This window comes from Miniopterus natalensis, chromosome 11 (assembly GCF_054644295.1).
Source record: "Miniopterus natalensis isolate mMinNat1 chromosome 11, mMinNat1.hap1, whole genome shotgun sequence".
In the NCBI taxonomy this organism is placed as follows: domain Eukaryota; kingdom Metazoa; phylum Chordata; class Mammalia; order Chiroptera; family Miniopteridae; genus Miniopterus; species Miniopterus natalensis.
In genome coordinates this window covers 76,074,074-76,088,592 of record NC_142091.1, presented here as the reverse complement: position 1 = coordinate 76,088,592, position 14,519 = coordinate 76,074,074, and the positions used below count along the sequence as shown (strand labels likewise).

The 14,519-nt window shown below is 61.6% G+C and overlaps 1 protein-coding gene across 1 annotated transcript in view; it reads left to right on the top strand.

Moving 5' to 3' along the window:
• Nucleotides 1–14,519, top strand: part of LOC107540356 (SH3 and multiple ankyrin repeat domains protein 2) — a 214,349-nt gene that overhangs the window by 113,131 nt on the left and 86,699 nt on the right. The window contains exon 13 of the mRNA XM_087822068.1: nucleotides 5,817–5,892. Within this exon, the coding sequence (XP_087678194.1) occupies nucleotides 5,817–5,892 (76 nt within the window). The remainder of the gene's footprint in view (nucleotides 1–5,816; nucleotides 5,893–14,519) is intronic.

Here is a 14,519-nt window from a genome sequence, read left to right as displayed (position 1 = left end):
AATTTCTTTGAGAAAATTCCTCTCCTTTTTCCCTTCTGGAAACAGTCACCGCGAGGATCAGAGGCCCTTCGGGTCTCCGGGCTGCTTGTCCCGGCTCCCTCGCCAGGCGGCGCAAGATCCCTCTCCCCGCGGCCCTGCGTCAAGGGCTATTTTAAATGCTGACAGCCTGAAGCCTGTCACTGCGATCTGTCACCTCCCTTCACATGTCGTAGGAGATACACGGGGAATTTCTAGGGTTTTTTCAATGTGGATTTTTCTAGGCCACGCTCAGAATAGAGCTCTCAGGACACATCAGCTTACACGCCGCCGGTGGGGGGGGCCCCCACGCACGGCCCTCTCGGGGGAAGGGGGTTCCCCCAGTTACACCCTTGGCAGAGCCGTCGGGGCCTCTGGGGCCACCCCATCCGCTGTCGGCGTCATCGCTGGGGAGCCGGGAGCCGGGAGAGGCCCCGTGAGGTCGCACATCGGCCGCGCCAAGGGCAGGACTCGAACGCGGGTCTCTCCGTTTGTAGGGAGGCTGCTTCCCGGCCGGCGGCCCCCAGGAGGAACTACATTCACACCCTGTGCTTTGTCCTCAGCTTGTCACAGTCGGAGCCAAGGAGGTGAAATCCCCAATGTTGAACAGCAGCGAAGGGCCCACGGGCGTGTGGGTTTTGCTTCTGTTTTTTAAAATACGTTTTTATTGATTTTAGAGAGAGGAAGGGAGAGGGAGAGAGACAAACATCAATGGGAGAGAGAAACACCGATCGGCTGCCTCCTGCACGCCCCCGACTGGGGATCGAGCCGGCAACCTGGGCATGTGCCCCGACTGGGAATCAAACCGGTGACCTCTTGGTTCCTGGGTGGACGCTCACCCACTGAGCCGCACTGGCTGGCAGGGTGTGTGGCTTTATCGCTTCTCTTGGTTATCCCGTAACTATTGAGCTCCTGCTACACCCCAGGCTGTGTTGTGGGTGCTGGATGTAGCCGTGAAATTTGAGCTGGAGGAAAAATGTTCCAGAAAGAGTCTAGCAAGTGCAAAGGCCCTGGGGTGCAAGTGAGCTCATTGTGGTCAAGGAAGAGAAGGGAGGCTAACGTGGAGAGAGGGGTGATGGAGGAGGGGGAGCGGTTGGAGTTGAGGGTGGAAAAACAGGCAGGGCCACCCAGTGTCAGGCTGGTGTCACTGGGGGGCGCTTGGATGTGGCCCTCATTGCACTGGGAAATGTGAGGCAGCAATGTGGCGTCACCCGATTTGTGTTGTTTAAAGCTCATTCTGGCTGCTCTGAAGAGGAGGTTGCTGAGGGAAGGGACACACATGGAAGCCGGAGACAGGAGGCTACTGCACCAGTCCAGGCAGGAGGTGAAGCTCACTCAGATTAGGGTGATGGTGACTGTTGGCCTCCACGCTGTGCGGGACGACACACGTTTCTGGTACCCGCTGTATGAAGCACGGAGCCTGGCCCTGGCCGAGGGGGTGGGGGGCTCGTTACAAACAGCTCATTTCTTGCCTTCTGGAAGGTTCTGTGGGTTAATGCAGAGGACAAGTAAATGGTTCCCTCCTGGTTGGTTTGTATCTGCCTCTTTTATCATAAGCAGAGGCCCCTCCGCTGAAACACAGAAGGACGCCTGCCGCTGCGCCGTGTGCCAGCCGTGCCCAGTGGGACGCGTTCCCGCATCTGTTGTGTGGTTTTCCGCTTTCTCCTGGAAGTATGGGCATCCTCCCAGACAGGGCCCGGCTCGGCCTTCGCCTCGGTGCTGGCTGGCCTTCCTTTCTGCGCTTGGCAGGAGCCCCTGGTTGCTGGTGCCAGGGAAGGCCGGGCACAGTCGGCATCAGTCAGCTGAGGTTGGCAACGCTGTGCGGACAAACGCCCCTACTCTCGGCGGCCTAAAGCCACGGGGTTTGTTTCTGGGGGAACCACATGTCCACGTGTCCGTCTTGCATCCCAGGAGCTTACTAGGGGACCCACCCCGATAGGACAGCCACCATCTCAAACTGGTCGCCATTCTGGCCGGGGGCTCGGTTGGGTGAGTGTCATCCTGGCCACCAAGAGGTTGCCAGTTCGATTCCCAGCTGGGGCACAAGCCCGGGGTGCAGGTTTGGGCTCCTTTCCTGGTGCGTACAGGAGGCGGGCAATCAGTGTTTCTCTCCCACATTAATGCTTCTTTCTCGCTCTTTCTCGGTCTCTTTCAAAAATCCATGAAAAGATATTTTTTTAAAAAAATATGTTGGTAGCCATGCCCAAGGGCAAAAAGAAAACAAGCACAAAATGGGGGTGTATAGGGGGTGTCACTGGGGTTTAAATGCTCCATCGTCCAGAAAGTGGCAAATCAAATCTCAGTCTCCAAAACTGAGATCCCTAATTAGGGACCCTAATTTCAAGGATCCCTCCACCACTAGGTAGCTCTCATGACCCCCGAGACCCAGGGATTTTCAGCATCAAGGCCTTTTGTACCTGCCTGTCCCCTGCCCCAGCTCCAGGCCCTGTCCCCCTCTGGGGGGGGGCTGCATTTGTAGGCTGGTTCCTTTGGGGGTGCGGTGTGACAGCCACCTGTTACCCATAGACCACGTGCGTGGACCTCATGCCCACCAGAAAGCCCAGATCACCATCCTCAGCACCCAGACCTCAGAAAAGGCCAGCAGCCCTGCGTGGGCCGTGGGTCCCTCAGCACTGATAGCAGGTGGGGTGCCTGGAGCTGCCTGGGCCACAGCGGTGCAGGTGGTGGGTGGTGCCAGGCCTCATGAGGGCAGCCCCTCCGGGCCCCCACGGGTGAAGGGAGCAAACCTTTCCCCGCAGAATGGACGCAGCACAAACCAGTGTGTGCCACGCCATGGTGGCCGTGTCCTGGTCATCAGCGTAACATGACAAACGATTAAGCCCCTGCTCTGTTCTGAGCTCGTTCAGCTGTAAACAACAGGAGCTAAATTGTCTTAAACCAAAACGGAAACGTCTTTGGTCATGTGATTGAAAAGTCGGGGGCCTGCAGTGTGCAGAACTTCCGACCATGCCATCGGGGCCGGTCGGGCATTGGGTTCCAAAGTCTGGGAACTGCGGGCTAACTGGCCGACCCTAGAGGCCGTCCCCTTTCGGAAACATTTCTTGTCTGGTAGATGTACATGTGTACACACACACACACACACACACACACGTTCGCTGCACACTCTCCCCACTCCTGGAACCCGGAACCTCTGGCCTCTGCCAGGACCTGCACCAATGAGCTCTCAGCGCCCAGCGGTTCCCTAGACAACCAGCTCCGAGCTGCCACATGGGGTTTCGGCAACAAAAGCAATTAAGAGTAATCATAACATTTAACAGCCAGTCCCCAGGGTCCTTCGGTGGCTTCCTGAGCTGCTCGCTTAAACCCACAAAGCGGTTCAAATCCCACTTGTCCCTCCAAGGCCTGGCACATCCGTGGCTGCACACAGATGCCATGGGCTCCGTCCTCATGGTTCCGTGGCTGCTGGGGCCCTCGCCCAGCCCAGGGAAGGTCGGCATCCTCAGATTCTGCCCTCTGCTCAGCCCCGGGGCTCTGAGCCCCATCTCCTCAGAGCCTCGCCTAATCCCTGCATTCGGGGCGCAGGGCCTGGCTCCAGGTGGGCTTGATAAATGAACGCTAGAACTGAACGTGTGTGTGACGCAGGGTGCCAGGGAGGCGGAGGAGGGCACGGAACATCTGGCCCATTTGATCCAGGTGCCAAGCATGGGGAGGTTGCCTCCCGGCTGGACCAGTGCCCGGCCTGGCGAGGGCCCGGTGCACGGAGCCCACGCTGTGGTGTGCGCTGTGCTTTCATGAGCTAATTGGCAATAGATAGTTTAGATTAGGTCAGTGAGCATCTGCACTGGGTGTGTACCAAGAGTTAGACCCCAGGGTTGAAAAGAGAAACTGGTCCGGTCCCCACCCTGGAGCACCACAGGGAGCCTGGGGGACTCGGAGCCTTTCTAGGGGTCAGACAGCGTGGCCCCGTGGTTCTGGCCTGGGCGAGGGAGCCACCTGCTGGCTGAGGTGCTCGTCCTGGCCCTGCTATTTAGTGGCTGTGACATTGCCTGGGTTGTCTCTACCTACCATTACCATCCGTCAGATGGGCCCAGTCGTCCCACTTCCGTCGCAGGGCTAGATGAGCCCAGGTGGCCCACAAATCATGGCACGGGGAATGTCAGTGAGGACGAAGGCTGTGGTGACCGGCAGAGCCACCGGGGCGGAGTGGCCAACTCCGTGGGGTTGAAGGATGGTGGGAAATGGAGCAGGAATCAGAGTGGCTGCCCGTGGCTGGACGTGGCCGAGCCTACAGACCCGTGTGTGTGCCCTCTCCCGGGTGTGCGGGGTGGGGGTCCTGAGGGTTAAATGAGTACAGAGGGGCCTGGAACAGGTGTGCGGTAAGCGCCCCGTCAGCGCCGGCGATGATGGCGATGCTGGCAGTGTCACTGCTCGTGGAATCCTGAGTTCCCCCCTGTCTGGGCCACAAGGGGAGCGGCGTGGGAAAGGCACGGAGAGGCAGGCGGGGGCCGCGTCACAGGGGACCCCGGCCCGCACACCTGGGCGGCGTTAGCTGCTGGGGCCGGCACATCCCTACGTAGGATATTCAACGGAAAGCCACGGAAGTTCAGTCTCTGCTCACTTCACCCCGCTGTTCAGTGCCCGGGGACCCAGGCAGCTTTCGGGGAGCCTAGAGGGTCCCGCCGTCCTCCGGGGCCTGGCGTCCCAGCTCTGAGCTGGGAGACGCCAAGGGGCAGAGAGGACAGGGGACCTTCCACGGGAGCCAAGCTCAGGAGAAAGTGCACCCCCACCGGAGAATGTTCTCGTGTCCCATTGGAGGGAAACGGTCACATGGCCATGCTTGGGCGCAAGGGGAGCTGGGAAATGTAGTCCTAGGGGGGGATGTCTATTCCACCCCAACCCGAAGGCACCCGCCCTGGGTGGAAAGGGAGCGTGTTTGTGCTGACCCAGCTGTTCTGGGCATAAAAGCAGCCAAAGGGCAGGTCGCCTTGGAAGGCGCATCAGAGACCAGGTCACAGGCGTTTCATGAGATTTCGAGCCATTTTCCTGAGGCCAATAACATAATTTCTCCACAATTTTTCCCCCCAGGGTTCAGGAGGGTATTGTCTGGTTGGTTTTATTAAGGGGGGGAAACAGCTAAACAGTAAATCATGAGCCGTTGTTTCTTGTATCTGTGTCCTTGTGGGTTTTTTGTTGTGTGTTTTTTTTTTTTTTTGCCTGCAGCCCTGAGCTATCTATTAAATCTAATTACATCGCTCATATCATTTCCCGGGAAATTTACGTCTGAATCCGCTGAGTAAGGGAAGCAAGCAGGGAACTTAATTAGGACCGTTAATCATGGCTGTTTGGTGGTGTGTTTTTGCGTTGTTGTTGTTTAGGAGAAAGCCACGATAACCAGGGAAATAACAATAAACATTTTTCCCCCAAGGGCAGTCGTCGCAGGCTCCCGAGCTGGCCGGGCCCCGCAGCACCGGGTGGGAGGACCGCTCTGGCGGCTCCTGCGTGCGGCGGGGCTGCCTCGCCCGCTCGGCCCGACCTCGCTCCGTCCCTCTCTGCACAGCGCTCCCTCTGGCGTCCCCCCAGGAGCCGAAGACCCTGGGGCTCTGCCTCCATCTGGGAACAGAGCTCCTGAGCCTTCAGCCTCGGGGTTCATATGCGTTCCCCGAGTTTTGCAAAGTTGGGCCCCAGAAGGAGGCCTCACCTTCCTCCCAGATCTGCCCCCTGGAGAGCTGGGCTCGGGCGTCGTAGGTCAGACAGATGAGAGGCCCGGCCAGCCTCACGTGGTCCCGGCGTGCAGGGACCGGGACTTCTCTAAGCGATGTTTCTCTTCCCTCTCTGTGCAGAGACGCGCGCAGACCGGAGCAAGAAGCTCTTCAGGCACTACACGGTCGGCTCCTACGACAGCTTCGACGCCGCCAGGTAAGATGCGCCTCTCGCCGCCAGCCCCTCGGTCAACGCGCGTGTGTGCCGCCAGGGCCCCGGACGCACTCGGGCTCCCGAGGCTGGTTCCCCCATGCGTCCCGCGTGCCCCCCTTAACGTGGGCTAGGATGAGGGCAGCCACCGTGTTCCGGAGAACCTACCCAGGAAGTGGTCTCCACGCACCTGTGCTTTGGGGTGCGGTGGGAGCGCCCTGTGGGGTGGCCCAGGGGCCATGTTTCCAGCAGGAGGAAGGCCTGGTCTCGTTTGGGGGAAGCAGGACAGGTGTCAGGAATGGTGGCACTTGGCCACAGGCACCGAGGTGGCCTCAAGGCACTGCACCCCCCGGGAATGTTTAGCGGCCGCAGCTCTGGGCTCCCACCTCGTTTGCGTTTCTCACTGACACCCCTGCCGCTGAGTTGACGGTTTTGTAGGAACAAGGAAGGCTCACCCCCCTTGGCGGATGTGACACTAGCAGGCAGAGCCTTTGAGCTCAGGGCGGGTTTGCTTTCTGGCTCCATCCAAAGGGGGGTGTTTGGTTCCTGCGGAGAACCCCCGCCTCCCGTGATGTGGCGTGAGGCGCGCGCGGGTTTGAATTTTCCCACAGATACCACCCTCATGGAGGAGGCGTCCTCGGGTCTCAGAGTGTCTTTTCCTTTTAAAGCGGGGGTGGTGGTGGTGGAGGCAGGCAGGGGTCCCCAGGGCGCGGGCAGTGCCCTGTTTCAGAGCAGTGGCTCCGGGAACAGCTGGGAAGTGAGCGGCATTTCTGGCCTTTGCTCCATGAGTGTCTGCGCCCGAGCGTGAGGCCCAGCCGGGTAGAATACAGAGACCTCGCCCTCAGGCGTGCCTCCCCCAAGGGGACAAGGTTACAGCCCAAGACTGGCCAGGGGTTGGCCTGGGACTGAGAGAAATCGGTGAGGCCGAGAGCCCAGGTTTTCTGCTGTGACAGTCATCACCTCGTGACGTGTGTGGGGAGGACTCGACCTCTGAGCTTTTCCATAGCAGGGGCAGGGGCCAGTCCGGGGACCCACTGCGTCCCAGACCGGACCTCATCCAGGCTGTGAACTTGGCAGGGGCGGCGGAGGGCAGGCAACGGGGTGGCCAGTGGGTCCCACGTGCCGTGGTCACCCGGGCGACAGGCGTGTGTGGCTCTGCGCAGGTGCTGGAGCCACAGGCTGCCCACTGGCCTCCCAGGCCCAGCAGGCGGAGCCTCTGAGGGGCGGCCAGCCGGCGGTTCATTAGTTCAGGCCCACAGTGGGCAGGCCGATGGGGAGAGAGGTCTGGGTGCCGTGCCAGCCCCAGCCGATTACCCATGTGGGCGGGCGGCTGGTGACTGAGGCTGCCCCACCTTTAATGCAAATGTGATGAACACAAGCAGGACTCAAGGAGGCAGCTTCTGACTCGTCAGGAGGTTTCTCCCGCCCCCCCCCCTCCACCTCGAAGCTTCACTCCGGGGCTCAGAGCCCGAGCGGAGGGTCAGACACACCCGTGCACTGTCGTGCGGGTCCAGCCGCTCCGGCCGCCTCCCTGCTCGGACTCCCGGCACCCGCCCAGCACCACAGGGTGGAGGGGCCGGGGAATGAGCCGTGATCAAGCTCAGGAAGCAGAGCACCTGGGGCCATGTCTGCACAGAACCTTACAGGTGTTCCAGTGTCATTCTAAAAACACTTCTCTACACAAGGAAAGGGGTCTCAGGCCTTCACTTCTTAAATCAGATCTCCAGCCCGCCTAGCATAGGGTTTCCAGGAGGAGTCTACCTGGGACAGCAGGGGAGACCTCGGGGTCTCACTCTAGGCTGAACAGACTCCCATTCACCCATCCACCTACCCCATTTATCCACCCAGCCACCCACCCACCGATCACCCATCCATCCATCCATCCATCCATCCATCCATCCATCCATCCACCCACCCACCCACCGATCCACCCACCCACCCACCCATCCATCCACCCACCCACCCACCCATCCATCCACCCACCCATCCCCCCATCCATCCACCCACCCACCCATCCCCCCATCCATGCATCCACCCACCCACCCATCCACCCATCCATCCCTCCACCCCCCCATCCCTCCCCCCCACCCCTCCGTCCGTCTGTCCATGCACTTATTTATCTGCCCATCCATCCACCAGAGCCTGGTGTTGTCTGGTAATCAGCACAGCAGCAGCTCTGACTCAGCCTCCACCAGGGAGCTTTGAGATTCAGATTTAACGGATAATCCTGCAGGGAGCCGAGCCCGGGCCTGGTACTTAGTGTGTGTCCTGGGCTGGTCCACTCTGGTTCTGAGCCCCTCAGGAGGCCAGAGAGGGGGGTTGGGGAGGTTGGGGGGGCTTGGCTGGGCCAGGCGAGGGCTCCTCCCCCTCCAGGACCCAGTGATTCCAGTCCCTGGACTCTGGCCTCCCACAGCCAGTGCCCCCTGCCGCTCTCTCCTGGGGCGAGGGCTGGTCTCTGGGGCTCATTCCTTCCTGGTGTTCCCAGGCCAAGGCGAGGGGCGTTCTTCTGGCTGGGGATCTGCTCAGACCCTCTGAATCAGCAGGTCTGTCTTCGTGACCCCCCAGGTACCGAGCTGAGACACGGCTCTGCCTGGGGGTGGGGAGCCCGCTGAGTTAGGGGAGGGGCTCAGGACCAGAGCTGCTGAGGCACCCAGGCCCCCGGCTCTAGGGCAGAGGAGTTGAGGTTCCCAGCGGCCTGGGACACTCGCCCTGGAGTCCGCCTCCTGGGTGGGCCAGGCAGGACACCCTGGCACTGTTTTTCTGGGTCCGTGGGCCCCTGCTTGGGGGCTGGGAGCTAAGTCCCTCACCACAGAGAGGCTCCTGGCTCAGGGCCCCCTCCGACCACATTTATACATTCCCAGGTGGCAAGTGGGTGTGTGGGTGGAGACGCTGAGAAGCCGTGGAGGAGGTGCTGGGGGGGCTGGGATCTGGGCTCACCTCCAGGCTGGGCCTGTTGGGCCACCGTGGCCCTCAGCACACACGGGCGCTGGCCGGAGCCGCTCGAATCTCCCCCACCCAGGGCGCCCAGCCTCTCAGGTGCCTCGGAGGGACGGCGGAGGACGCTGGTCCCCCCTGGTGTTCTCCGTGGTCACCGCCCCCAAAGCAGCTCTGGCTCTGCGCTCCCCCACACCGCCTGGCCTCTCTGTCTGTCTCAGCTCCGCCCTTGCCCACAGCCTGTGCCAGGGCCACAGTGTGACCGCCATTCCTCCCGAGGCCAGTTTCAAGCTGCCAGCATGAGGCCACTGACTGCACCTAAAGCACCCACTCAGTGCCCTGCGCACAGTGGGCCGGCGGGGCCTGGTTTCCTCTCGCCCCGGTGTCAGCGTCTCTACATACGGGGTTGATGTGACCATCTCTCAAGTCCTCCCACCCCCTGACCGGTCCCTGTGGCACATGGGCAGCTTCTGCCGGGGCCCCTCCCCCAACACTGGGGCCAATGCACTGACCACCTACTGCGTGCGACTTTCCATGTGCCCTGTCCCTGGTCCACCTGCCTGGGAGGTGGCTGCCATCCCATTTCTCAGATGCAGAAGCCGAGGCTTAGCCCTTCCCAGTGCTCACTCCCTCCCACCCACACCCTCTTCTCGGCACCTGTCCCTCACCCCAGCCCGGCCACGGGGTCGTGTTCACGCAGGGGCCACAGATGATGAAGCTGCGGGGAGCAGGGTGGGGCTGAGCCCAGGCCGGGTGCTGCCAGCCTCGGTCACACGAAGACTCAGGGACTGTTCTGACTTAGAACCGTATTGTGACCATTTTTGATGTTATGTTTGGGGCCCTGTTTTCCTTCCATGTCTTTAAGAATATTCCACGGGACCTGGCCGCTTCCCGAGGGCAGGGGTTCCTTGTGGGGCAATGAGCATGCCACAGAGCGAGGGACCGGCAGGGAGGCCACACTGAGCCCACCCGACGCCAGAGTGTTCACTTGCAAATGGTTCCTTTAGGTTATGTCAATTGCACCTGGATTTTTTTTAATTAAAAGGGTTCCACCTTTTTCTAAAGGTCGAGTTAGTCCGAGGAGCAGGCTGGCAGGCAGGACCCACCCCAGGCAGATGGAGAGGGAAGGCCGAGCTGGTTCCGTGGCACTGGGCAGAAGGAAGTGCCTGGCACCTGTCTTGGCCCCGAGAAGACCCAGGGGAGACCCCCTTCTGCTCACACCCACTGAGGGCCCGGGCCCAGGGTCACAGCCAGCCCCCTCCTCCAGGTGGGCAGCTCCGTGCCGTCCAGGGTGGCGATTGGAGTGTCCCCATCGCCGCGCCCGCCTCACGGTGCCCTTGAAGCTTCTTTCGCTGGGTCAGGTGCGCTCCCACCTGGTCACCTCCAACAGCTGTGGGCTCGCTCGCTGTCCCCCGGGGGGCGATGCCCCCTCCCTCTCACCTGGGTGGCCTGCCATGCCCCGGACCGGCTCCCCACCTAAGCTCGCCCGGGTCCTGTTTGTAGAACCCGAGGATGGTCAGCCACCGGCGACCTTGTCCCGTAGCCACATGTTGAAGGCAGAGGTGGGGTTCCTGTTGTAAAACCAAGAGCCTGGACTAGTCCCCAAGAAAGGACAGGGCCCCCTGCTTCCCACCCACCCCGGTCACCCTGTTAGGGGGACTGGGCTTGGACCGCTGCTTAAGCCAAGGGAGTGAGCAGGTAGGAAAGCGGATGATTTGGAAACCTCGCAGGCTCCAAACCTCCCTTCACTGCTCTCCATTCCGGTGGGGTGCGTGTCCCCCACGGAGGCAGGTCGGGGACCGCAGCAGGAGCCCGAGACACGACGGGGTCACCCAGGCAACACTGCGCATATCCCGCTCCCTGGCGTGGTCGGGGTGGGCGTGGTGGGAAGTGTCCCTCTCAGCTCGTGGAGAGGACTCTCCTGGGGGCCTGAGTTGCATCTTTGGCCAGTTAGTCTCTGCGCTGGAATCTCGGGGACTCCAGCCCTGCGAGAGGGGGTGGCCGCTGGCCCAGCTGGAATCCCTCAGCCTCACATCGGGTGTGGGTTGGGCCTTGCAAAGAGTTTCCTCCCGGATCCCACTCCACTGTGAGCCTGAAACACAGAGAAACACGTCTGTGCAGGAGTCGTTTGCTCGGTGATGTCCGCGCTGGGGCCTCGGGGACAGGGAGGGGACCCCAGGGTGAGGAGCCAGAGCACGGGGTGAAGGGCGTGGGGGAGCCAGCGCTGGCTCCTGCTTCAAGGGGCAGCACCCTTCCGGAGGACCACGGGTGTTGGTGGCTCCCAGGGAGAGACACCAAAATGTCCCCGAGCAGCTAATGTCCCCACTCAGCTGTCACTCTAGTCGGGGCGCCTGGGAGCAGAGCCACAGCACAGGCGCCAGCCAGTGGCCGTTCCCGTGGGTGAGCGCTCGGGTGTCGTTAGGGGCCTGGCCTTGTCCCTCCCAGCCGGGGGGCCGAGGCTGTGCCACGGAGAGACCCGCGTTTCCGCCGCCTCGCTGTCTGCTCCCGCGGCCCCCTCAGCGCCGCGGGCCCCGCAGGCTGGGATGAGTCAGCCCTGCCGATGGCACACCCCGGCCTGCACGCCACGCCACGCCCAGCCTGTCTCCCCGGCTCCGGGGAGGAGCGGCCGCTTGAGCGGGGTGCTGGGTCCCATGGTGCCCCCCAGAGATGCCCGTGCCCTGATCCCAGGACCTGCGAAGATGTCGCCCGGCCGCGGGAATTGAGGACACAGATGGGGAGGGGCAGGAATTGGCTGGCCTCCGCCTCGGGGGGTGGTCTGAGTATCGGGTGGGCCCCACGTGATCACGGGCGTCCTTGTTAGGGGGCGAAGGGGAGGTGCGGGAACCACAGAGGCTGGAGCAGGGAGAAGGGGCGTCAGCCGAGGAACGCGGGCGCCTCTGGAAGCTGGGAAAGGCCAGACCCGGGTCGCCTTCGCTCGGGCACACGGCGCGGGGACTGAGGCCCGCCTGCTGCCCCCTTCCCGCTCCGGCGGCCCGCTCTGGGCCTCTTGCTGTTATGAAGCTCTAACAGGGATTCCCCGGGGCCACAGATAGAGAGCCCCTGTGTGCCACGGAGCGTGGCCCCACTCCAGGCACCACGGAGCGTGGCCAGCAGGACGGACGTCACCCCGCCCCCCCCCCCCAGGCTCCCTCGCCACTGGGGCCTCCAGGAAGAGCTGGGAAACAAGGGAAGCTCTTTTGGATGGTCACCGATGCCGTGGCAGGAGCAGGACAGGCTCGTGGCGTGAGGCAGGAGGCATTCGGAGGAGGGGACAGAGGCTGGGCCTGCAGCGTGCCTGCGGGCCCGTCCCCTTCTCTGTTCCCTTGAGGTCCGGGCCCAGCCCCGACCGCCTCCAGGCCCAGCAGCCTGTTGTGCCAGCAGGTGGGCCCAGGCCTCCAAGTACTATCGGGCAGGGAGGAGCTGCCCGGGGGCAGCACAGGTCTCCAAAGAGGGTGCTGAAGGCCCGGGGGGGGGTGGTTCTGTGGCCTCCGTTTGTGTCTTCCCCCTGCCTGGCCTCTGCAGGACAGGCCCACCCCGTGCCCAGCTATGTGACCCCGGCCTGGGCACTGGACCTCTCTGCGTCACCACCTCCTATTTGCCTCCCCGGGGTTGGCTGCGACAGAAGATGGGCGTAGGGGCCTCGCACAGCGCCCGGCTGGTCGTGAACGCTGGCGGTTGTCGCCGGCGGTGCTGTTTGGTGCTGTTTGTGTTATTGGCATTCGCTTTGGTACGTCCGTGCTCTCTGCTGGTGGACTGTCACCTGTTCTCTGGGCATGTGGGGGGGCGGAGGGAGGGAGGGAGGTCAGCGAGCATATCAGAGCTGAAACTTGTGTTGATAAACTCAGACATCCGAAGATCCTCTGATTAACTGAGTGTTTTTGGAGTTCCGGGGGCAAGAGGAAATACACGGAGGCTGTCAGTGAGGCCGCTTATCTTTCTGAGATAAGAGATCTTTCCGAAGGCAGGCAGGAAGGAATAAATATAGTTGTAGACGAGTGACGGGCGCCCGGAACCGCACAGACGGCCGTTAGAAAAATGCCTGTCTGGGGACAGCTAGAAACGAGCCAGTGAGCACTGGAGCCGCACGGGGCAGGCCGCTGCCCGGCGCAGGGAAAGGCGAGGCCACGGCCTGGAGTGGCCGGCCGCGTGGTGGGACTCGGGCTTGAGTAAGGAATAAAGAGGGGAAGGGGAGAACTGGGGAAGCTCGGAGAGCAACCGGCCGGGGTTCAGCCCCAGGGAATCGAGACCGTCTGCGGCCTGGCGACCAGCTGACTTACATGATTGAAATGACCGTGATGACTCAGGTGGAGACGCAGAGAAGATGGGGCCGGACCTCCTGCTCAGGGGAAGGACACAGGGCAGGGGACAGTGCCTCCATCGTAAGACGGTGCCTTCCTTAGGGAGAAACAAGCAGCAGGCTGGCTTAGGGGGACTGTCAGGGCGCTTCCCTTCCAGGAGTCATGAGAGAGGGTGCGAGTGTCTCCCCAACTCAGAAGGAACCTGGCTGGCCTCTGGAGCCCTGTCTGTGCCAACCCTGAATGTCGGAGGGCACGCGGGGCTTGGTGTAAGCAAGGCGACTTCCACCGTCCAGGGTGGCGGTCAAGTGGGAAACTCCAGCCCCCGTGTCCTGGGACACGTGGAGGAGGGAGAAGGCTCGGCTCCAGGCTGATGCCGAGGGGAGAAAGGACGCCGCTCGTTTAACCAGAAGACTTGGCGTTTGGGACACTTTCGGGGGATGGAGACCCGCCTGGACGGAGGCAGCCGGGCGCATCGGAACATGGGAGCTGGCCGTCCAGACCTCCACCTCGCTTTCCCTCCGCACCACCGAGGGGCCGGCCCCACCGTGTCCAGGTCCCCACCGTCAGCAAAAGCCGCCAGCCCGAGGTGCGGAGAGAGGGGACACGGTGTCCAGGTGGACGTCTGGCAAACGGGAAACGCAGCCCCGGGGTGCAAACCAGGAGCGCGCCCGGCCAGGACAACCAGGGGCCCCCTTTTATAGAGCAGGTGCCCGCCCCATCCCTGACTGGTCCATTTCTATGCAAATGAGGAATCCAAGGCACAGAGATCTGATTGGGCCAAATAGCCGTCCTGATGGGTCGGAGTCGTCATTCCGATTGGTGGTTGTGGAGCAGCTCTGATTGGTCAGTGTGTATGCAAATGAGGACACAGCTGCACAGCCCCACGGGCAGGTCTCAGCTGATTGGTGGAAAGGCAATGCCGGGGGCTCCCTTATAAGGGTTGACTGGGCCCCGGCTTAGTCTGTGGCTCCCCCCGAAACTCAGCGGGACAGGTCTGTGCCAGCAAGGCCGCCAGGCTTGGAGTATGACCTGGGCCAGGTTACTCACGAGCAGTCCTTCAATCTGTCCTTCTTTACTTCAATGGGCATTTTATTTTATTTTATTTTATTTCATTTCATTTCATTTCATTTCGTTTCGTTTCGTTTCATTTCTATTTTATTTTATTTTATATTTTATTTTATTATTTTATTTTATTTTTTTCTAATTTTCACCCGAGGATATTTTTTCCATTGCTTCCATTTTTTCCAGAGAGAGTGGAAGGGAGAGACAGACAGAGAGAAACATCGACGTGAGAGAGGCACAGCGATGGGTTGCCTCCCACCCATGCCCCAGGGACTGGGGACAGGAGCCTGCAACCGAGGTCCGTGCCCTTGGCTGGAATCGAACCCGGGACCCTTCGGT